General features: G+C 45.0%; 1 protein-coding gene across 4 annotated transcripts in view; it reads right to left on the bottom strand.

Moving 5' to 3' along the window:
* Positions 1-25011, bottom strand: part of ATG7 (autophagy related 7) — a 113241-nt gene continuing 88230 nt past the window's right edge. For 3 of the 4 annotated variants that reach the window (XM_071813324.1, XM_065845443.2, XM_071813323.1), the window contains 3 exons: positions 3216-3356; positions 1694-1806; positions 1-1137 (listed from right to left, as the gene is read on the bottom strand). In XM_071813324.1, coding sequence (XP_071669425.1) covers positions 1122-1137; positions 1694-1806; positions 3216-3356 — 270 coding nt within the window. In that variant the 3' untranslated portion in view covers positions 1-1121. Of the gene's footprint in view, positions 1138-1693; positions 1807-3215; positions 3357-4431; positions 13653-25011 lie in introns of those variants that run through there. The other variant, XM_065845444.2, reaches the window with a different exon arrangement.

Consider the following 25011-nt stretch of genomic DNA (forward strand, 5'->3'; position numbering starts at 1 on the left):
AGTTGTGAAAGTACTTTTTAATCGCAATGGTAACCTTTGTCAGCCGTTTGTACCTCTCTCTTGCCCAGTGGCTCTCATACCTCCCCTAGGAATTTGAAAATTGAGATTAAAATAAGTAATTTCTTAACCTGCAGGGCCAGTTTAGAAAGGTAACAACTGAAACTAGTAAGCCTATTTAAACAAAAGTAAGCAATATTCTCATTTTGTCCCCTGAACTGCAGACCTACAAATGTACGTAATTTACCTTTTGCTTTGAGAAAGCCTTAATGATTTATCAGGAAAGCAGAATTAGCTGGTCCAGGGGAAAAATAACATATAAGAGCACGCAAGACATCTCATCTGTTGGGATAAAGATGTGGCCGTCTGAATGTAGAACAGGGTTCAGAATGATCAACCACAGAAATGGAAAAAGCACTTCAACTCTCAAACACCACACTATAGACCTTGTCTAAAATGTTCTGTTCCTGAGATCTCCGCTTCGAACCATTCCTGCCCCGTCACCTCACACCTTTGGCATCCCCAGCCCATACAATGGGATTTCATTTGCTCAAACGTTGAGTTTTCAGGTGGGAGAATGAGGAAAAACCCCAGGCCAGCAAAGCCACCAGCACACACAACACGGTGTGATCCTAGGGCTCCTGTTCTAAAGACTTTTCATGGCAAGACCACCTTTCCTCACCACACACAACAGCGCTTTGCTGCTGCCAGGCCTGGCAGTGCAGCCCGTGAGCCCAGCGAGGCCCTTTCAGGAGGATGCACACCCAGCAGTCTGGTGACCTCGCTGACACGTCTGCGGCTTCAGTGACTAATCCAACAAATAAAGAAATACAGGAAAGGGGAGTGTGGGATTCTCCTCCCGCTCTGCCCCGTTACAGCTGAACTCTGGATGCAGTTTTGATCCTGCCAGTTCTCACAGGAAATGTGAGAATGCCCGGACAAAGGCTGAGGATTACAGTCAACAGCAGATCCACCCACAGCACAGCATTAACGAAGGAGAAGCTAATGAAGGCAAGAAGAAATATCCTCCTATTTGTACAAGTTTTTCTCCTTTTAACAGTTGCTCTGTGACAGATCCCATCTTCTCTCCATTCTGTCCTTACGTGACATGCTCCCAGAGCAAATTACGTGCATTTTCCCCTGAAAGAAGCATTAATTTTACCAGCACAGCTAAATCCAGCTCACAGCAATCCGCTGCCTTCCCCTCCTGGTATGTGCTGCTCCCCCTTCCCCTTCCCCTTCCCCTTCCCCTTCCCCTTCCCCTTCCCCTTCCCCTTCCCCTTCCCCTTCCCCTTCCCCTTCCCCTTCCCCTTCCCTTCCCTTCCCTTCCCTTCCCTTCCCTTCCCTTCCCTTCCCTTCCCTTCCCTTCCCCTCCCCTCCCCTCCCCTTCCCCTCCCCTCCCCTCCCCTTCCCCTCCCCTCCCCCTCCCCTCCCCTCCCCTCCCCTCCCCTCCCCTCCCCTCCCCTCCCCTCCCCTCCCCTTCCCTTCCCTTCCCTTCCCTTCCCTTCCCTTCCCTTCCCTTCCCCTCCCCTCCCTTCCCTTCCCTTCCCTTCCCTTCCCTTCCCTTCCCTTCCCTTCCCTTCCCCTTCCCCTTCCCCTCCCCTCCCTTCCCTTCCCTTCCTTTCCCTTCCCTTCCCTTCCCGTCCCCTCCCCTTCCCGTCCCTTCCCCTCCCCTCCCACAGGACTTAGGGGGCACCAGAGCCTCTTCCTGGGGAATGCGGGGAATGCAGCAAGTGCCTCAGGGCTGCCCCAAAACCAGAGGAGCTTGCCAGGGAACACGAAGGTCAAGTCTGCCCACGGCTCCAAAATCTGCAACGGTACAGATAATTCTTTGAATTGACTTTTTCTGAAGTATAAAAGAAGTTCTTCCCTTGAGCTCTTAAAAGCATAGAAGTCTATACTCAGAATGCTGATTTCCAGAGCCCAATGAAGGCAAGGGTGAGTGTATCCGATTTGATAGTAACATTCAGTACAGGTACAGAGGAAATAAAGCATCAGAGCTGCCAAATACGTCACCTCACTACTAGAGAATCAACAGCATTCAGACTTCAGGACTTCCTTACACTGCTCCATAGCCATTCAAAAATTGGGTTTCTGCCTTTATAGTACTGAGGAAAGGACACAGACCATGGCTATTATATCACTTGCACAAATCCCAGCCGATCCGTCGGCTGTTTGTTCTGCCCAGTACCAAGGCACAATGAACAGAACACCGCCACCATGTTTCAGTGGCAAGAAAGTTTTTCTGCCATGCAGTTATTTTGGTTATACTTTAAGGGAACAACTGTAAGGTGGCAAGGTAGTAATACTGATACCTTACCCCAATTACATATTCATAAAATTCACTGAAATCACCGCATGAGAAAATATTTCACTTGAATTTTTCAGAAGCAAAATTAAAATCAGGTTATTATAAATTATTACATTTGGAATTAATTCTGTTCTCGAGCCATTTAGCTTCACATTTTCAAGTCTTTCTACGCAGCCACAAAACAGATGTGTTCATTTTTAAATTAAGAAAAACCAAAACAGATTCTTGGGAACTGGAGGAACACAAAACAAAACAAGCCAGTGTTGGGAGACCAGCATCGACATTCTGAGTGTTGAGAAAGCTACCATCTACCCAGCTAGTCAGACTGATGAAAAGCAAATATTGTCTCCTCAGGAAACCTCCACTGCTTAGCCCTGCAGCCCTGGTGTGGGAATCAGCTACACTACAACCTCAAGCCAAAACACTTCAAACCTTCCACACAGGACGGTGTTCAGGGAGCACAGGGAACATTCATTAAGGTACAGGATCACATCATGAAGATTCCAGGTATGCTTTTTTTTGTTTTGCTCATGGGTGAGCAGTCTGCTTAAGCAAGTATATCTGCCTAATTCCTCTGTAGGTACAGATGAAGAATGTTCCTCTACTCTCTTTGTTTCTGCAACAGAGTGAAAGCTGGCTGGCTCACCTGTGCTCCGTCATCCTCCAAAACCTCACAGACAAGCAACCCAACAGGAAGCGCCCAAGCAGCTGAAAATTGATGCTAAACCTGAGAAGAACTTCCCCTAGATAGACAGACCCTGACCAGAAAAAGGGACGTGTTAAAAACTGCCACTAGCCAGGGAAATGACCTGACGCTCTCAGGAGGAATGGAATGGAATGGAATGGAGTGGAATGGAAAGGAATGGAACGGAACGGAATGGAAGCTTCTCAAAGCCAAAAGCAATACCTCTGATGGGAGAGCTCCCTGGGCCATCCTTGACCCCACGCTCTGAAGCCTGGAGCAGGAGCCGATCTCCTTCCACTGTCTCTTCCAGGCTCCTCTGCTTCTGGCACTTCTGCTTTTCTTCTGCCCCTTCATATCCCCCATCTAGAACGGAAACCAAGGATGAAAAGGAAATATCAGTGTGGCAGGACAACGGAATGACCGGAGCTTCATTATAATAGAGATCTGGAGCAATGATTTCAAAGGATTTCAGTTTATTTGCTCTTCTCTCTTAATTGGAAGTTTCTCTGCTGTTTTTTAAGGTAAGTGATGGTACATATGAGACTAGACTAGATTTATTTTGTACTTCATTTGTGAGAAGTTTAACTGGGGAAAACAGTCAATGACTACACTGTGAAAGTTCAGTAAAACACAAAAATGTCACTGACACCACTATACAGTCCAACAAATTACAGGTCATGGCAACTTATTTACATCTTGTACTTGGTTCATGAACAATTCTCCATATTTCACTCAGGAAATGGACAAAAAGAAGTGGTGTTGCTGCTGTTTTTTTTTCTCCTCTGGAGTACATTTATAATATATGGGCCAGAACCAATCGAGAAATGTTTGTTAAGAAAGAAAATGAAAAAATAAAAACCAACCAAACAGGAGAATGCCCAACAAACAAACACCAAACCTAAACAAGTCCAATTCTTACTCTGGATCTCCCTTTTTAGATCTGTTCTTGCTTCTTAATTCTTCCATTCCATTACCAGAGTCGATGCACACCTTCCTGTTGCAAATGAATCCAAACCTTTGATTCCAGGGGATGGAAACTTCAACGAGCAGTGCCAGCCTCAGAGAACAGAACCGATGCTGTTTCCAGCCACTCTCAGGCCGGGTTGCTGAGCCCAGCAGCGCCATCTCCAGCTGTGCCAACAACCTGAGCCAAACGTGGATGTGAACCCCCTGGGAGCAGCTGCACTTACTGGGAAACAAATGGTTAAGATTCCAGCACTCAGGCTGGTAACAACAAGCACAAGCCTCCAAACCAGAAACTCTGTTTAAAAAAAGCGCATTCAAACTTTTCTGTAATTCCTTTCCACAAGAAAAACAAATGTGTTTTGTGACTCCTCAATATTTTAGCTGATCTGTTACACAAAACCTCACGCTAACCCTGGTAAGCATATTTTCCTGTACATACGTGTAAGAAAGAGCAAAACCAAGACAGCAAGGGTTTAAAAGTTAACAACAGATTTATTTAATCCTCTGTTACATACATAAAGTTTTTAAATACATACTTAATGTAAGATTGTCTTTACATTTGAAATCAAGACTCCTTTTAGAATTCCGAAACCCAGTTTAAGACATCACCATGGTCTGGCTTAGAGCATCCAGAGTTGGGCATCCAAAAATTGAGGCCAAAGAATTTCACTACACACTTCAGAACTCCTTGTCCAAAATGATTAAATTAAAAGGCATCAACAGACGACGTTAGAGGTGAGATGTGCCTGTACCACCCCCGACACTCGCGCTCCTCTATTGCCTGACCCAGTCAAGACTGGTCGTGCTGTCCTGGGCATCCACGCAGCACTAAACAAAGCTCAGCCCAGGGCCGGGCACTGGAGACAACGCGACTTTCCTTGGCTTCACTGCAGGTCTCCGGTACAGTCCACGTGTTCTACTCAGTTCAGCTTCCCATGTCTATGACTACTATGGACAGGACAAAGTTGCTTTAAATAAGCAGCGTTCAAAAAAGTCGCACTAATTAATTACCTTAATCTCTGAGCTATGAAAGCTTGAACATAACATTTTGGCTTAGAAAACTTCTGAAGCCACAATCACCTATCATTGTAGCAACAAAATGATTTAAAAACCAATTTGGTCATATTCTGAAACAAGATACCGCTGGCTGACCTTGTGGCATGTCAGCCCCATCCTGAGACTCAAGTGACATTTAAATTACATTCTCTTCTATTATTTTCCAGTATCTCACATCAACAGGTATGTTGTTATTCTCTGTTCCTCGCTGATTTTTAAGCACTGGGTATCTTTGTGTTATCTATCGGAATCTGTTAATGACATTTCCAAGCCCTAACAACAGGAAGCTAAATTAAGTAACGGATACTTATCATAGCTGGAAATGGGAGCGGAGGATCTCCAGCCGCGGGGGGACGCTGGACACACGCCCGGTGCCCTGCTCCCTGTTTGTCCCCTGCAAACTGGGGTCTGGTTGCAAAGCAGCCTGTCTGAAGTTTCTCATGTTGGACCACTAAACGCCTCTGAACTCCTGTTCACTGCAATGCAGTTAGTGAGTACTGAAACGTCTCACCCTGGGGCTCCTGTGAGTGCCCGCCACTGCAGCGCATCGGGCGGCTGGCGAGGAGGAGCCAGCTTGGCCGAGACACGGGGGAGAATCCCAGACGCTGCCCAACTGCACGCCAGAGCGTACAACGGTAAACCGCTTAATCGGGGAAAACTGCCTTTGTGTCTGTACGGGTGACGTTCCCCACTCAGCACCAGAACACCGCTGCTGCTCTCCCAGCCATTGGGGGCACGCTCATTGAAAGCACGCTCGACCCCTGCACAGGGGTCACTTAGGAAACGAAGGATCCGAAGGAAGCTGAACAGTAAGTTTATGAATGTAGAATGAAATAAAGAAAAAAAGAAAAAAACTTATTAAAAAGAAAACCAAAACAGATACAGAAGCTTTTAACCTTTTTTTTTAGGACTTTCAGTGTGTCAACTGAAAAATAACTTTAATCACATGATTCTTCACGGTGCCAAGCTTTGACCTGGCTTGCTATAACTGGAAGAAGGACCATTACCTGTGGTAGTCACTGATGCCACCTCCCTGAGGACGTGGACTCTCTTGGAGCTTTCTTTAAAGCGCGGCCACAATGGCGCTGCCTGCTCAGAGACCTCAGGCGGCCAAAGCACAACCAAAAGCACAAGCCCAGTACCTCTGCTGCACCAACCTCTACAGAGGCCCCACACTGCTGCTATTTAAACAAGGGGACAGGGATCCCTTGCTCATGACAATAATAACTAAATGCAACGCTCTCACAGCCTGCTCATGAACAGGCAGACACCCAGCTCATCACACTCCCCTGGTGACAAGAATCCCCAGCGCTCTGACAGCCCCAGCACGGACATCGCGGGGGTCCTGCCCGTCCCCACCGCCTGTCCCCTGCTGCCCCCTCTGCTGCCAGCCAGGTGCTGCAAAGCAGCACGTTTACCCCAGCTCCTCCTGTTCCACCCACGTATTTGTACAGCGTTGCCACTGAGAAGGAGCAGTTGAGCGTTCTGTCAAGAACGCACTGTGGTGCACACGGAGGGCACTGGGAGCAGCCGGGGAGAGCCAAGCAAACCGCCCGCCAGCAGGAAAACACTTTTCTGTTGTTTGCGTTACTTCCAAACCAATAACGGAAAATTATGCTCATGCCTTTTCCTTCCCCGCTCCCTCTCCACAGAGCGGGAGTGAATTAAGAACGCTTTATAACAACACAACCTCTGCTAAGACCTGATCACAATTATTTCATTCATAAATAGCTTACGTAGGAATGCGGATCTCCTGTTTTAAGTAGAGTTCAATATTGGTGATTTCAACAATTCAAAAGGATAAAGCATGTGCTGTGTGGTTACTCATAACGGCGAGGCTAACTTAGATAATGAAAAGCCCTTGTCCCCTCCCCCCCTCACAAAGAGAACCCAAAACAAAGCTGCAAGTACTAAAAGAAACCCGACCGTCCCTGTTAGGAAACAGGCAATGCAGGCAGGGGCTGCCGGTGATGTCGTTTCATTCACGCGCTGCCTGAGTCACAGGTTCCTGAGGAAGTGGCAACACCTACAGAATTACTGTACCAAAGTCAGACTTTGAAGCGTGGAATTAAAATAAGGGCACTTAAAGACAAAGCAAAACCCCCAAGCAAAATCATACCTCTGCTATAGATTTTTTTGTCTCTTACACTAATTTGAAAGTCTATCACTAGAAATTAATTTGCTTGTTCATCCACGTCCCTCCCTTGGCAGCGAGGCACCGAGCCCTGGGGCGGAGGAGGAGGGAGGAAAGAGAGGGTGGGCGGGGGGACGGCCACTAAATTACCGGCTGCCGAAAACCTGAGTCCAAACGCGTTCGGAGCGGGCCAGACCTGGAAGCCCACAGCCCTCGGGTTCTGCCAAGCCTGCTGACGTGACGTGGAAACCATTTCAGCAGCATTTCCTCACAGTGTTTTCACTTGTAGGAAGTAAAACGATTGCAGAAATGAGATGTCTGCTGCATTCTGGACGTCCCCGCAGCGCTGCCTCGCGGGGCGCACGCGCTGGACCAGGCCTGGAGGGACCCACTGCCGGCCTCTGCCAGGAGAACCAACCCTTATTTCCGAACCGTGTAACGGCATTTCACTAGCAAATCAAACGATGAATCATTCTGCCGAGATCTGACAGAAATCAAATGTCCTGGTGCCAAAAAGTAAACTGAAGTTACACACAGGCCAAAATTTTTGGATGCTCAAAGATGAGCGAAGCAGCAATCCGTAGTTAAAGGATTGAAGAACAAAAAGTAACTCCTTGTGAGAGAAGCTACAAAGAATGTGTTTTTTAAATTGCGCTTTCGATTCGCAGCAGTACAACACTAGATAGATGCATGCTTCTGTCTTTTCCTGTTAGCTTACTAAAATCTTTTGTTAAAAAGTAATTTGAAATTTTTAGCATTGAAAATGAAATGCACGTGTGGACGTGACCTTCATTTCCAGAGGCAAAGTCCATTGTGCTTTCTATCCATGTCCTATATAAACATCTATTCAAAGAACAAGAGGAAACAGGCATTTAGGCTGCTACAGTAGATGGAAAGCGTGTGCTCTGTGCCAGCCAGGAAACATAACACGTTTGTTTTTAGAACTCCTGGCTGCCTCTTTTTATTCCCAAGCCCAAGGAAGCGCCTGCGAGGAGCTGCAATGGCAGGGGAGTACCAGCACAACCGGGCCGAAAGAAACCTGGCAACTTCATCTGCAAAGTTCAGACAAACAGCTCTGGGTTCTGAAAATCTTTTGAGAGAATGTCCTAAATAATTCCACCGGCTCTGAAACAATGCTATGGCTGTGTTGCAACAGGCACGTAGCATTGTCAGCTATCGAGGGCAGCAGTTAGAACTTGAGATTATAGCTGGTCAGAGTACTCATCTGCATCCTTATCCTAGGGCGAGAACATCTGAACTGGGAAATCAGGTGAAGAAATTGCTGCCCTAAGACACAGAATATCTCAAGGTACTTAACACCATTGCCACTCAAGTTTATTGCTGTTGATTCTTTCGGGAGCAGGTTCAGTTTCCCTTCCGCACTGCCAGGGTGCTTCTGGCCACGTTCAATAATCCTCAAGTGTCTTCACCGAAGCCTGGACAGAACACCCACCACGGCCCAGTGAAGAACGCAGACTGCTGCACTTCAGCTACTGCTCTTTAGAGAAAAGCGGCTACAAATTAACCCAAGCCACAGCCTATTTTGGTTAACACTACACGACTTCAAACAAAAGCCAGCGATACTTCAACGAACAATGGGCCAGAGCAACAGACCAGTTTCTTTGACCTGGGATAACTAGGAAAGAAACACATAGATATTATTTGCCAAGTACATATATCCAATTTCCACACATTTTACAGCTGAGGAATGAAATGAAAGTCTAATTAAAAAAAAAAACGTGGGAGTGTTAACCTCTTTGTGCCGACCTCGGAGAAGCGCTACCGCAAAGCAAGGAGTCCCGCGGTCCATCCTGCATCGGTCACTGCTCACTACGAGGAGTCACCATCGTCCATGGTAGCGAACAAAGAGGATCAACACAAGTAAAATGAGACTGAAAACACTGTTAACAAATCGTCAGGGCTTTTTAGTTCAAAACTTGTCCAGTGCTGCACAAATAAGAAAACAAACTTTTGAAAAATGATTGCACTCGATAGCTGAAATGGTAACGGACAGGGCAAGTCCGCATGGATGTCAGACCTAGCGCACGCCCTGTGCGGCCGTGTTCTGGAGGAGGCCCAGGCAGCCGCAAGGGAAAGAGCTGGAGCTGAAATGGGACAGGCAGGTGGGGTTTTCATAGGTTAGGAATTCACACCCTGCCAGACTGGGACCGTACAGAGTCCTTCCAGGGCGCTATTTCTGTCTTTTTACTACAACTAATCCAGGTGCTCTAAAAGAGCAAAGGTGCACAACACGCTCTTCAAGGAGAGTTTCACTGTGGCGGGATACGGATGAGAACAACAGCTGCACTGAAAATTAAAACGAAATCAAAGTAGGAAAAAAGGAAAGCAATTAAGGACAAAGATTCAGGGCAAAAAATGGTAACAGGCTCAGGACATCTTCCAGACTGTGTTTCTTCGGAAGTCTGCTGAAGTTTACCGTGTTGCCAATATTTCTTTAATGGCTCTCTTTGGACTATAAATCCTTATTTGTTTCTAAGGAAAATATTGAATTATTATCATTTAAAAAAATCTAAAGCAAATGAGGTGTAAAATCCCACCATGTTGCTATTCACGCTCTCTTTGGCTTTTGTGTGCTCCTACTGCAAAGTCACCGCCCCGCACACCCGCGCCACCGGAGCGCAGTGCCTGCGCTGCCACGGAAGCGGCAGAAGGACAAGAGAGGCTGACTACGTGTTACCTGGCAACACATTAATTTTTGAAAGAATGTGAGCTATCCTTCCTATTCCCTTAAGAATAGAGAGTTAGGACTCTCCTTGAACTCTTAAGACACAGTTATACTCTGAAGAGAAACTATACAAAAATACGCACATGGATTCTCCCATGGCTCTTAATGATGTTGTAAGAAGCAGGCAGAGCTGTTCCCGATCCACAGCCCAGCAGCTGCTCCCAGCAGCTCAGTGATCTCCTCCAGCAGCTCAGTGATCTCCTCCAGCAGCTCAGTGATCTCCTCCCGCAGCTCAGTGATCTCCTCCCGCAGCTCAGTGATCTCCTCCCGCAGCTCAGTGATCTCCTCCCGCAGCTCAGTGATCTCCTCCCGCACCACCGGCACGCACGGGAACCCTGCACACCAATGTCTGTCCAGTCACATCTCAGCAACCTCACTGCTTTTATGATTTGACTTAAAGAACAGGAAGAAAGCTCCACGGAGCACGGGGAGCTGGGGAACTCCTCAGCAGCCTGGGCAGTGCCAGGGTTATGGTGGGGTGCAAGGACCAACCTACCCGATCCTATGATGCTATTAGCAGTTCCAATTAGACTGGGTAACATACACTTAGAAGGAATTTGCTCAGTAAAAAGGGAGAAACAAGTGCTATATGATTCTACTGTGCATATTGAAAAGCTCAGAAATACATAAAATGCATTTCAGTAATTTTCTATGAAAGCGCAAATAATAAATTAAAATATAATGCTTTTCTATGCAAAAAATTACTAATTTTCGCTAATATTTCTGTTGCATATATTTAAGGTGAGTAGGTAAATATAAAAAGAAATAGAATTAGAAAGAACATTATACAGGAGGTGGAATAAGAATACTAAAGATGACAAAAATGAAATTTTAGTTTATGTCACTGGGCTTCTCTGAGGACACAAAATCAAACAGAACACAGGGAAGGGAAAAGTGTTTTTCCAGGCTCAAGCTCAATGATTTTAAGGGGCGAAGAAATCACTACGGTTACCTTTGATGTGCCACAATCACTACCGTGCTGTTGATTTCTGCTGAGGCAGAATCTTCCTTTAGTTCTTGAGTCTGCAGCTTCCTAGGAATAGAAATCCTACGGTTTCATTCCTTGGTGATTTTCTCTACCAACCTGCCTGGGACATCACGAATCTCTCTTCATGGATCTAGGTCTAATTCTCAAATTTGTGCCTTTTCTTGCTTATAGAGCCCAATGTTGAGGGCTTAAGACTCAAACTGGCTCTACCAGTGCAAAGACAATTTAACGTGATACGAAGGGCATGCCCGAAGCGGCAGGACACAGGTGAAGAGGACCTAACAGCAGCTTACAGAGGCTGTTCACGCCTCTTCCCAACAGATCTGGTCCGTCCCTGAAAAGCCAGCTATAGCTGTTGGGTTCTACAACAAATGGATGAGTTTGGGCTGTTCCCTGATGCCCAGGAGGTCATGGCAGCACAAATAAAATTGAAATCCTACCTCCTTCACGAAGAAAGGCCAAAGTTTAGCTTCTTCCATTAAACAGCAAGAACTGGAACTGAGGACTGTGCCAAAATCCTGACGCTAAGTACACACAAGCCAGTACATAAATGTGCTTATCTGCGAGTAGTATTTGGAATGTGCATTCATTCAGCTGAATGAATTCTCATGAATTCTCACTTAGTAAATGCCTAGATATTGAGTAAAAGTGAAATAAGAACAAGCCTGGTCCGCAAGGAGAAAGAGAACAACATTATAGTTAGACAAGGGAAGTTATTCCAAGTCAAACTGCAATGTTTCTGAACGTCGGAGACATCTGGGACGCATATGTACAGGAAACAGCCCGGCCTGGGAGAGCTGTGCGTTGCTGAAATTACAGAGGTAAGGAAACATTATATTAACCCCGAGTTTCGAACCTTTCCATCTTGTATATTTCTGCAGTTAAAAAGATGCTTTCGATGTGAAGCTACAATGTAACTTTACCAGGATAAGCAGAGTTTCAGATATTTAAAATAACTGTTACTATTGATCAGATTTCAGAAAGACGTCCGGTTTACAAGTTTTACACAATCAAAAACTGCAAAGACACTTTCACGCTTCACGGTCAGCAGCTCCCAAAGCCAGAAACGCAGACCCCCGTGAACTCCCCTGGCACTGCTCGCGGCTCGGGACGGAACAGCGCGGCAGGAAGCGGAACTCACTCCAGCGCCTAAGTAATGAACGATGTGCATTACCAAACTGCTTTACAACGGACCTGGCACGTTAGCAGTCCTATTGTTCACTACCTGACCACCAAATGATCAGTTCCTAGTCTACTGAAAGACACACCTGATTAATATATATTCTATATTACAATGAAGTTAGCTAAATAAGGCTACTTAAGAAGTCATGTAAATATAATGAATGTGACAGTTAAATAGAAATAATAGCTATTTTAGATACTTGATGCAAACCTCAGCATGTTCCGATAAATCTTCTTTTATGCTCAGAATATGGGAGTTGCAGATATCCTTGTTTTTAGGCTGATTTGACTGGACAGAACATCTTATGTGGCGTAAGAGAGAAGCTGTGAAATTATCTACACCAAATATTCAGAGCTTGCGTTAAGGAAGGAACTAAAATAATTGGATTGACCAAATAATTTTCATAATATACAGAGGAAATAAAGACTGCTTGTCAGGTAAAGTTATTTGCATTTTTTTCTGAATAAGCCCATAATCCCCACAATGTAGAGCCATAAAAGAGATTCCAAATATACTTCTAAAACCTGCCCCAAGACAAAAACCAATAGATTCACCCTCCATTTTGTAGCAATGCACTTTGATATTTTACAAATCCTTTTTTCTCAAGCTCTCTTTTAAACCCAGCCGTAACCTCTGACGCCACGCCTGAAGCTGCCAAAATGGAAAAACTTAAAACCCAACCAAAACGAACATCAGAACTGCTCCTTTAGCACCTGCACAGTGCTGCGCGACAGCAGCCAAGAACAGCAGAGTCACAGACCCGGTTCCGTATCTCAGCTCAGTGTTTCTCTACGAGTTTTGACTGAATCAATGATCCACCCCACCCGCCCTCAAATTCTTACTATAGAACAGAGACCTCTCTCAACTTCAGAGGAGCCTGACCATGGTACCAATGCATTTTGGTATTTCCCGTGTAAAAATAAGTCAAACCACATTTTTTCCATAGCATGAAATGATGAAATCTTTACAGGGAATAGCATCTCCATTGACACAGGCAAGAATGAAAAGTGGGACTACCAATCCATACGTTGACAGAGCAAGCAATGTGGTGCCAGCAGTAGGTGGAGGTTCTCACCTGCTCCTGCTCCCCTTTAATAGTGCGGTTTAATTCCTAATAGCAGAATATTCTTAATCTTACCAACAAATAGCAAATAAAGGAGCATAAATCTGAGAGAGATGAAAAAAAAAAGACAATTAGACATGCTGCTTGGACATGTCCATCGACCAGTAAAATAAAAATTGGCACAAATAAAACACCAAAGTTTACTTAAGCAACACATTTTATATGTAAGCCATATTCAGAAGGGAAGAAAATGAAGATGAGGTTTAAATGTAACCACATTGCTTTAGTTATTTACATAATAAAAATGAAAATGTGGAGAGCCATATCCATAACAGACTGCTTTTAAGGTGAAGTTACTAATGTCAAAACCTGGATCATATTTGTCTGTATCTGTAGCGGTCAGAGTGCGTAATCAATCATTAACTCGCCAGGAGAGACGCAAGGCAGCGCTGCAGCCCCAAGCAGGACACCTCCCACCTCCTGCTCATTCTCAGACCGCGTCGTCGTCGCTCATGTCCCAGATCTGCAGAAAAAAGGAAAATATCATTTCAGTTCATGCAGTTCAAATTTGCCTTTACTGGACATTTACTATTTAAAAGGAAGAACAAATAACATTTATGGACTCCTGACTAGCACCAATGGAACGTTACATAGAAGTCAGTATTTTTCTCTTCCGTTAAGAACCTAGACACCACTCGTTATTTGTAGTTTTGGGGGTATTTTCAGCATTTCTTCCTTTGGTTGTTTGCTATTTATTATCATTTACAGTGAGCCACTGACCAAACCCAGCCGTGTTGTTCTGGTCTGCTGGCTCACTGGCACACACTCAATGTGGACAACAATTTGTCATAAATAGCACTTCACGAAACACCGCAGAAAATTTTCAAGACATTTATAAAGAACTAATTGTTCTCCGAGACTTCAATTCATGCTCAAATATCAGGTCGCATAAATAGCAGCATAAAGCTGGAAAGTTATATGAAAATATATACTTTCCTATTGTTTAAAGACATTTTAAAACGACACAGATTTGTTCTGCGGTACAATAGTTTGCTATTTGCTCATGGTCAGCAAGTGTCTGTAGACTGGGCAAAATGTCAGTGTTTTCAGAGGCCACTGAGTAATCCGGTGTCAGTGTGAACACACTGAGGCGATGTCACAAACCCACACCCGTTACCAGGGAGCAGAACGCGCGGTCCGAGGCAAAGCACAGGGACCGGCCAGTACCGCTACTTAGTGGGGAACGGGGAGAGAATGTATTCTGAATGGGGGCTCCAAGCTTTTTCTTCCAGAGAAATGTGGGTGCTCTTAAAAGGCTTTAAACGATTTTTTAGAGCTTTAGCTCCTCGCAAACAGCCTCCTTCCATTGAGCGGGGCTGGCAGTGGCTTGGGATCAGGACGAACAAGGGTACTCAGCTTTGAGCTGGATTTATTAACATCATCGTATCAATTTTATAATATATAAAACTCCATATCTGACTTGGAGCATTTCAAACTCGTGTAACTCAGCAGCAACACTGCTGGAGTACCATGACAAAACACCGCTTCTCCAGCACGCAGCACTCAATGGCCCTCGCTGCAAATGACCTGGCGGAAAAGGAGCAGCGCCGGTCCTTCGTCCCTGCGCAAAATGAAATTCGGTTCCTTCGTTCCAAAACATGATTGGTGTGCTGGCATAAAGCGCTCCACTAAGTTCTTCTCTCATCTTACATCCTGACCGCTAAAATATCGATGCAAGGAAATACAGAGCGTGACCCGTTACCTAGACTGTGGGTTCCCCGGGGCACAGTTTGCCGTGGACTCGGTGCCCGTCACAGCGCGGCTGCGTTCACACCGGCACCCACACACACGCGTTAGCGTCAGACAAATAAAAAGCGCAAACCACCCCATTTCTGGACAAGCAACGACAAATGTTGACCTATAGCTGTAATAATCCCCTTCAAGACAAAATGAAGTATTTCTGGAATTTGAAAATATTCTGAAAAAAGCTCTTCAGAGCCAACCTCAGAAAACATATAAGCCCGGACATTTCTGTGCAGTGCTGCAAGCTGTGTGAAATGAAAAACTCTGAATGGCAAGACTTTCTCAATTGCTAGAAGTGTTGCAAAATGGTGGTGTAAATCCTTATGGAAAATACTGGAGGAACAGTTTGTTTACAGACGGAAAAAAGCGTTTTCATCCTGCCCTAGATGAGCAGCTTGGAGCTGGCCAAGGCAAACACAATGTCCCGCTCGCCAGTTGGGGTCAAGGATGTGGAAAATAAATACGAAAAACAAAATCTTTAAATAGAATTTATGGTGTGATTCAAGCTGGCAAAAAGCAAGAAATGCAAAGTTCAGACTGATAGTCCATCTTTGTCTGGCCCACTCTCGTTTTTGCAAAGGAAGCCCGTAGACCGTGGCCCTCACGAACACAGCGCTCCGCCAAAGCAGCGCAAGAAACGCTTTCAAAAACACACCGTGAGGCGACTCGAGGGCAGAAGCGAGCGAAGCCAGCGGGCAGCCCCAAGCAGCCGCGTCTGCCGCTCCGCTCTCCGCGCGCCCAGCGCCGCCCGGGCCCCGGGACGCGGGTCTGGGCCTGCCCGGCGCCCCGGGAGCTGGGAACGCGGCTGCGCAGGAGCCAGCTGGGCCACGGTTCCCGCAAAGCTCCGAGCTCTGCGCGTCCCAGGGGTGAGGCTCAGAGCTGTTTAACCGCTGTGCAAGCAGCCTGCATTGAGGAGAATTATTTTTAGACATTTGAAAGGTACTCTATTATTTGACTTCCAGGAGAAGATTTCAAGACAGTTTACACTTCACGTAACTATCAGGGCAGTCACAACCTTAGCACTGCGTGTGGACTCTTACACAGAACAAAGTGGCAGCACCTTAATAAATGACATGCAGAGGGGAGAGGAAAACATGAAACAAAGAGGAGAATTCAATACAAAAGTTAACAGTTGCGTGTTAACTCAATGAAAACAAGCTACGCAATACGTGGAAAGAAGTTGTGTTAAATGCTGATATTGACACCTACATTATAATACATCATAGGCTCTTTGTTAAAAGCAATACACCTTTCCACAAAAAGACTTTTAAACTACATAGACTATGACTATGCAACTATGGAAACTCTGGTTATTATTTCAAAAGAGTGAAACGTTTAGGAAGAGAAATAATGAAATACAGAAAGCCATCAAAGAAAAAGTCTAAAACAACTGTGGCACCACGAATCTGATACCTGGATCGAGCAGTGAGTCTGGAATTCGTTCGCAGTGCTCACCTGGCTGAGTGGAACCGCAGCGCAGCCCCGGGCAGCGCGGGAGGGCTCGCGCCACAGGGAACCCGGCCGCAGCTGCACAGCTCACCGGAATGCACCTGTTTCTTCAAACACGCCTTTGTATTCAAACTTCTTCATTTTCAGGTGCAAATTATGTCTGCTCACGATAAGAGAAGAATTCCTGCACTTGCTCTCTTGAATTTACAAGTATTATTTTCTTGCATAAAAGGAAGAATGGGAAAAAACCCCACCCTGTGAATTAACTGAACTGTTCGCAAGTTCCCAGTGACTGATTTTGCACAGTTCCAGATTGCATGTTCAACAACTCCTGCTGAATAGAGAGCTTTGCATTTCCTTCATACTGTGCAATAACACCTGGTACCTGGAATTTAACTTCCACGATAACATTTCTAAAATGGGTGTTCACCTACTGAAGCAGGTCGTGGCTTTACATCTTAGAATTAACGCATGTAATTCAAATAGATAACTACCATTTATGTTATAAATAACTTGCAAGAACATAAATGTACCCTTATGGGATTGTTGCGTCTCTTGCCAGCATGGGTCTAGCAGGATTTGCCACAAAAACGGCCGCCTCACTATGAGAGACAAACCAACCAAACAACCCCCGCAAATGCTGTTTTCTACACACAGCTGAGACAAACTTACATACACATGCACCAAAACCCTCTGCTTAGAAAAACCTGGAATAGTTAGGATTTACTGTCTTCTAAACGCTCCAAATAGAGTGAAAAGAGTAAAATTCTGCAGGCAGAGGCAAGGGTTGAAAATGAGAGGCTGCAAATGCCAAGCAGCAGAGCTGAGCATCACCTGGGAACGTCCCAGTTCCCCACATCCATTAAGGTTCATCATACCTTTGGCTTTGATTTAGAAATGTACGCTTACTCAGGAAATATAATCACATGAAAAACAAATACTCGTGCATATGTTTAACTTGAGAGCAACTGAATTATTTTATAGCTATAAAGTGTGAGCTTCTTGCTAGATACTAGGTTAAACATGTTTTTGTTCTATGCTTTATCAGAAAGACAGCGTATCAGAACGTTTGGCAGCCTAAATTACTTTACAAAATACGTGTGTATGTGTCTAGATATACTTGTCCTAGGAATGAACCAGACATAGCGGTGCATTAACACGCTGGTGGGACCGGACCAGTGTTCTGGGCCCACTGGCTGTATCTTTCAGGAATGGCAACAGAAATGAAACTGCAACTTGAAATTCATTAAACGCCCACAAGTTCTAACATGCAACGTTTTCGGGTTTCACAGTACAGACTGAGGGATAATTACCGCGTTCAGCAGCCTCCTTTCATCTCGGATACCTGATGCGCAGCGAGCACCGCCCTTCATCTTACCGAAACCAAAACCCTTCAAGCGTTTTGCGTTATCGACAGTTTCTTCCCCATCCCCGTTTCTCACATGAACAGAGCCACGCGCGAACACCCAGCAGGAGCAGCGCTGCGCCCCGACAGGAGCGTTCAGCTTTGTGCAGGGTTTCCACGAGGCGCGGTTTGGGCACCACGCTGCTCCCGCGCTGCCCGCCGCGGACACGTTTTCCCTGCGCTCGCAGGGGCCGTCCTTACACGCCCTGAAACAGGCACCCGCTCCCCTGCGGGGCGCACCAGGCTCTGGCTCTGCAGCAGCCCTCGCAGCCTTTCCCGTCTGAATGGTTTGCTATCTTGCAACAAAGCTGAAGTCCATCAACTTTGTACTTTTTTTCAGTGACAGTGTCCCTGGCTGATGCTATTTTCCCTTTCTAGCCTCTCCAAAATTCTGTATTTTCAGCCCATAACCACAGCTTCAAAGGTCAAGGTCATGAGACATTTCCTTTTTGATCTCAACCAGCATCAACCATTATTCTTCATGTTCCTCTCGCATGCATTTCTCTTGAATACACATGTAATACTTCTCACAACGGGCCTCAATTTTGATACAACAACTGCATAATAGGGTTTTCTTGGTATAAGAATGCTTCAGACACATTTCCTTCCATTGTTTCTTGTTTTACAAGGTGAACAAACAAAGCAGAGAAGCAAGCAAATACAAACCCAGCTTCTCCCCCCTCCAAAAGCGCCTTGGGCCGAACAGGCCATTCTTTCAGGGCACAACACTTGAGCTCCTGCGATGAGCTGTAGTCAAGAGCATCCTCAGGCTCTCAAAAACCCAGAACAAACAAGTGCGAAAGGAGCCAACCAACCCCCTGCCCAAGCAGCTTCGGTGGTTGCCTCTGTGCTGTTTTCTGGGGGATCTTAAACTTCATTTTACTACCACCAAAAGGCAACTATCCAAACAGAACGTGTGCTTGAATGAAGCCACAATGAGTGTAAATACTGTCATAGCGATGATTAGATCTGATACTAAACCTTTGACTGAAATGAAAACATTACAGCAGATAAATGTATACATTCAAATTCTTCTATCATCTTCCTCCTTTGATGTGTCTACATTTTACATTGCAAATAAAAATATGTGTAATTCTATATGAATTACATTTCTAAATCCTGCAAAAATTCACAATGTAGATGAAACACATATTTACTTTCAAGGGTTTCACAGCCTTGCACAGGAAATCTTGATCCTATAAACAAATGGATTTCTCAGAATAATTATCACCACTTATACATCTTATTCTATGCCATTCCAACCACACGGATCTTATTCGTTTTGCTGTATATCAACAGCTTGCCATGTTTTGCTACACCTGATGAATGCACAGGTGATACACACCTGCTGCCTACGACCTGCAAATCAGTCTTCAGGTCACGCAGAACCCAACATGTGATAGCTACTGATTTAAACAGAGCAGCAGTTCAACCACGCAAGCTGCTCGACTGAATGTCAGAAATACATCCAAGCCGATCGAGAGACGGTAACACACGACACTGAGGGCACCCTCAGAGTGCCAGCCCGAGGAACCCCTGGAAATGCCTTTGTCCGTTCCCATCAGAGCCAATGGGCTGAGGCTGCTCAGGGGCTTGTCCAGCTGAGTTTTCAGTAGTTCTGAGGCTTCACAGCCTTTTTAAGAATCCTGCTCTAGTGTTTGACTTGACCTCCAAACATAAATTAAATCGTGTTTGGAACAAGGATCTGCTTTGTCAGATTAGCCCATACCCACCACATTTCCATTGATATGCCCTGGAAGAAATCTCGCTCTTATTTAAAAACCAACCAACAAACCTGGCTTTTACAAGTGAAAAAAGAGGCCCACAGCAATCCTTGAAACTGTACGGACGGATTAAAATGCACAGACCATTTTCAGATTCGACAAAGAATCCCATCCCAGCAGGAGGGATCACTGGAAGGTCACCCAGCTCAGACACACCACGTTTCAATCCTACGCCTACAGTATTTTCTTGTTTAATCAACCACATCCCATATCTTTACAAAGTGTAGCTGGCAAAGACAAACAAAATATGCATTATTCTAAATAATTCTGAAATTAATAATACAGATCCTTTTCAGCTCCATTCCCATTATCAGAAAATCATATTTGGCAGTAAAAAGTAAGACAGATTTCACACACGCATTTATGTCATCTTCGATGCACATTTTGTACCCATCTTTGGTAGAAACCTATATCCTTTATTGTACCCGTAAAGGACACATAAATAACAGAAAACTTAAAAAGCGATCAAAATATTAACTTGTTAAAATGTTGCTTTATCCAGGGAGCTCGCTAATCTCATCACTGCTTCCCCAGAGATACATGTGGTGTATTCACATCGAGAGCTCATAGGGAACTTTCTCTTCTGCTGCAGAACAAATGCTCTTCATACAGTGAGAAAGTACAATAATTTCTGAAGACACCCGCTGAAACCAAATGAATACAGGAATATGGCTCCCAGTATTAAATGCAGAAATCATACTGCAATAATCAGATTTATTTCACAGTACTTAGTTCGAAAACAGGGGAAAAAAAAGGTATTAAAATCTTACATGCTAGTTTTCCCCATTAATTAAATTAAATTAATATGAATTAATAATTAATTCAAATTCTACACATAACTTTTCCCACTCTGTTTATCAAGTAGGACAAAAGTAAAATTTACCCAGAAAACTGCAGGCATTGGTATAAAAGCACAGCTAGCAAAATGTTTCGATATTAAAGGTACAGGTGTTCTAGAACCAGACCAGGCTGGTGGGTCAGCTCTGCTAAACCCCTGTTGTTTCAAATGAACAAAAAACTACCAAAAGCGAGCAGGAGGTGCCCAGAGCATCCACTGCGCCCACACAGCGCACCCACTCGAACCAAGGGAGCAGCCCCAGTCCACCAGAAAACCACGGCAGCGACTCAGGACGCAGCTCGGAAAGGGCACGTGCAGCCGGAGTCAGCTGAAAACCCACACGAGGGCCAGATTCGGTTTTCTGACACTCGTATGAATACAGAAACAACTGACCAGACAAGAATTTTGACAGAGGTTTCGCGCTAGGAGGGCCTTGCCTGGTTCTTAGGATTCTGTAACCCTCTGCAAAATCGGCTTTGATTTTCTGACCACGTCATCTCAACGCTTGTTGGACCACCAGACCATTGGTGAATACTTGTGTCCTAGCTACCAAATCTCCTTCTTTAACACTGATTTTCCCTTTCTTTACCTGTCCTGCCAGACCTGCAATAACACAGTGGCACCCCACTTGGTCCTGGTTGTTTTTCCATTCCCGGGACACAGTCACAAAGCCACGGTTTCACAGTCACAAAAAGCCACGGTTTCACAGTCACAAAGCCACGTTTTCACAGTCACAAAGCCACGTTTTCGCAGTCTGGAAGCCACGTTTTCGGCAGCTCCTGCGGCAGGAGAGCCCCGTTAAGCCCGTTTCAGCCCGAGGGTCCGGGGCAGGGCCAGGCCAAGTCGCTTGTTTCTTGGAGCACAGCAAATCCCATCTCCACCAATTCAAAATCAAACCCACCCTGCTGCACTTCATTATGGGGAAGGCAGCGCTCTGAGAAAGAAGAGAGCCAAAGGCAGCGTCTCCAACGGGCTCTGTCTGTACAATGCGGCGCGCTCGGCGGAGCCCGGCCCGTTCCATTCGTGCCGCTGCACATGTGCCGCACCAAAGCCTTCCTGGCGCTGACAAGCCAAACAGCTTGTTTTGGCTCAGAAAGCCCTTTTCCCCCATGTGGGGTCACTTTGATCTTTTTGCCTATTTTACGATTGCAATTAAACTGAGTTTATGGAATCAACGGGGATCACAGAAAGAACATGTCAATCCAACTGCCAACGACAGAGTGAGAAGCCACTTTGGAAGGTCTGGTTGCAGGGCAGCAGATACAGTCTGTATGTTTTCAAACGGGAGCGTAAACCAAGGCAGTTAAATTAATTTTCCGGAAAATTAATCTGAAAAGAAGCAACAGACCTCCTGCACTATGAAAACATAGTTTACTTCTTTGTGGCACTAAATTGACATTATCTTAAACATCCCTTTTCTTTCACTTCATCACCTCCTCCCGGCAAAGAAAGACCTGGGATACATTTATGAGGTTGTTCTACGTAATTCTGAACAACGAAGGAACATTTGTGTGTGATTCTCAGCAGCGATGTGAGGCTACAACAGTGTGAACTGAGACATCAGCCCAGTGGGGGCTGCGCTCGTCCCCTTGTGCCACTAGGAGCTGGTGACAGAAGCTCTTCCACAATACGCTGAGAGTGACAACAGCCTGTTCAGACAGCGTTAAAAACCAAGGACATACTCAGTTTTAAGCATCTAAGATCATATTGCACTTCAAAAAATGTCTGGTTTTCAGTAGTGAGTGATCCATTTTACGCAGTTTATAAAGCTCTTCAATTCCCTACAGAACTGATAACAAACAGAAATTAAAAGGAACAGGTGATTATAAATATGGCATAGGGGAAAACTGACCACTTGGTATAAACCAAAACACAGAAGGTACTCTATAAATCATTGAAACATTCAGCTACTGTTTGCAATTCCTCTTTTTAAACTGAAAAAAAAAATCTGAGGAGCACTCTCACAATGTTAATTTAAATGTTCAGGTCTGAATTTGAGAAACAGAAGATCATCCTGAATAATTAGAACGTGGGTAGCAGGCAGGCAAATAACCGTATCCAAAAGAAACACCTTACGAGAACTATCTTGATCACCTCTTTGCTTTGGCAACCCGTGACCCCGCTCCCCAAGTTCGGATCTTGTTCTGTGTAAACCAGGCAACTTCTGCTTCCCAGTGCTCACTAAGCCTGCGCTCTGGGTCGCGGTCCAGAAATCAGCAGCTCATCCTCATCTGTTCTGACGTAACAGCAAACTTTTCATAACACTTTAGGGTCGATGGAATATTTCTACATAATGCCAGTGCTGCATTCACTATTATGTAATGGAAAAGACTTAAAAAACAAAACCCAAAAAACCAACACAGCAAAAACATGAACACAAACGGTTTACCTGGGAGTACTATTCTTCCAAATTGTCCTCACTGGGAGCTCAGAAAAGTGATATAATTTTGTATTTTCTATAGAGCTGACCACATCTCTTTGATTAACCTTTCCAACATTTATTTAAAAGCTTGTATGTATTTCCAGTATCTCTCTTCTGGTGCGACAACAAATCACCGTTCTGTTGAAACTGTTCTTCCTCCTCATAACAATATGAAAAACCTTCGTTCATAGGCAAGAGCTGAGGTTCTGATTTCCTCCACAGCAGAGATGGATGCTTTCCCCCCCGTTTTTTTTTTTATTATGGGTAACAGGAAATACTTTCTAAGGAGCTAAATCAGAATTAGAGCCACATCATGCCCAGGTTGTGGTCTGCGACACTACGAAAACAACACCACTCGAGAAAAGGAGTTTCGAAAGACATGAATGAAGTGTAGGTTCTTCACAGCTGTAATCAGGGCAGCATCAGCCAAGCGCCAGTCACTCCTGCCCTTGAAATCCTCTCCGTTTTTCTCCCCTCAGGAATTCAAACCATCCAAAGACACCAGATTGTGCCTTTCTTTGTGCTACACATCAAGACGATATTAAACCACGGCAGAACGTTTTTAACATTGTCCTGCTTGTCCAGCGGTCCCTGCTCAAGCCCACGTCACCTCCTGCCATCCAGCTTCCTTGGCCACCCAGCAGTTACTCATCAGTTACTCTGACAGTACTAACTACTGGCTAACTTCTCAGGTACTCCGGGGCTTTCTCTTACACTGACCACACAGGGAGCAAATTCTCAACCAAAATTGTATGGTAACAAGTGAATTAACTTGTTCTTTGATATTCCTCAAAACATCCCAAATCAATCCCATTTGGGAATCAAAGAAACAAATGATAGGCAACAATAAAATTTTGCTGTTGACGTAGAATTTGTGAGTACAGCTTCAAACTACTAAAGACAGCAATTTCATTAAAAGCAGGAGCTATTTTCTTCACTGCCCTTCTGCACAACACTTAATATAATGATCTACTGTCTAGTTTCGCTGTAAAGATGAAGTTTTCCTTCATCCACCGATAAGAACATGTAACCAACCAAACTTGGCATAGCCAACCTTTATGAATTACTTCAGATATAAGCAGAATAAACTGGTTTAGAACTGTGATTTTGAGATGTCAGTGCTCTGCCAGTGAACTCTTCACACAAGACAAGCTTTGAAAAAATAAGAAGAATCTTCCTAGTCCATACATTTCACCTAAATGAACAACTGTCTTTAAAAAAGCAATTCCTTCTTCCAAGAAGACAAAATACCAATTCAGTAACTCCCTTCAGTACTCTATCCAACAGTGAAGTGCAGGCAAAAACACTCACAAAAATACAATTTTAACATTTATTTTGCCCAACTTTGATTTAAACTAGCTCGTAGAACTGAAAATAAAGGATTGCCAACAAATTCAGAGAGTTAACAGCACGTAAAGTTCACCACACCAGATACGTCGGTAGCTTCTTAGCGAAGCGTGTGCTCTCTGTTCCCGGCACCAGGAACAGGCTCCTCCGAGGAGCACGTGCAGAAAGACGGGAAGGCAACGGGCACGAGAGGCAGGAAGAGAAATTCTGCCCGCACGTAAAGATTGGTGAGGGGACAGCGGTGGGGGGACCAGCTGCCCACAGGCTCAGCCCTGCACTGAGGAAGATGCTGGACGAGAGAGCTCCAGAGCTCCCTTCAGCCTCAACTTCCTTCAGTTCTGTAAACTAGTGAGTAACTGGTACTTTGGTGCTGGAACTCAAGTTGTTACATTACTACGTCACCCAGATGACTTTTAGTTCTATTCATCATGAACAGCTGAATCCTCTTGTGGGGTTAGGATCTCAGCTGAGTCTTATTTAAAGGGTCATCGGCTGGCAGGGGCAAGAGGACCGCTGCAGGAAAGCGGGGACAGCACGACCTGTGCTCCTCTTCATGCACCACGGTGAAGCTCCGTTCCCAGCTGAAAGATCTAGGTGGACAAGTTTTAGCCAAATACGTGCTTCGTAACTATTCTTCTGAAAGTCAGGGAACTATTTTCCAGTTCAAAATGTTTCTGAAAGACTAAACTATTGGCTCCCAGAGACTGATGGAGTGATTTCCTGCTAATCTGATATCTAAATATTGTTGCTCTGGGTGACTTTGGTGATGTACGGAAACTCGTGTATTCCTGTGTCTTTGTAGCAATATAGCTCAACTAAAATTTCAGCAGTGAA

The sequence above is a fragment of the Patagioenas fasciata genome, chromosome 10, assembly GCF_037038585.1.
Source record: "Patagioenas fasciata isolate bPatFas1 chromosome 10, bPatFas1.hap1, whole genome shotgun sequence".
Taxonomy (NCBI): Eukaryota; Metazoa; Chordata; class Aves; order Columbiformes; family Columbidae; genus Patagioenas; species Patagioenas fasciata.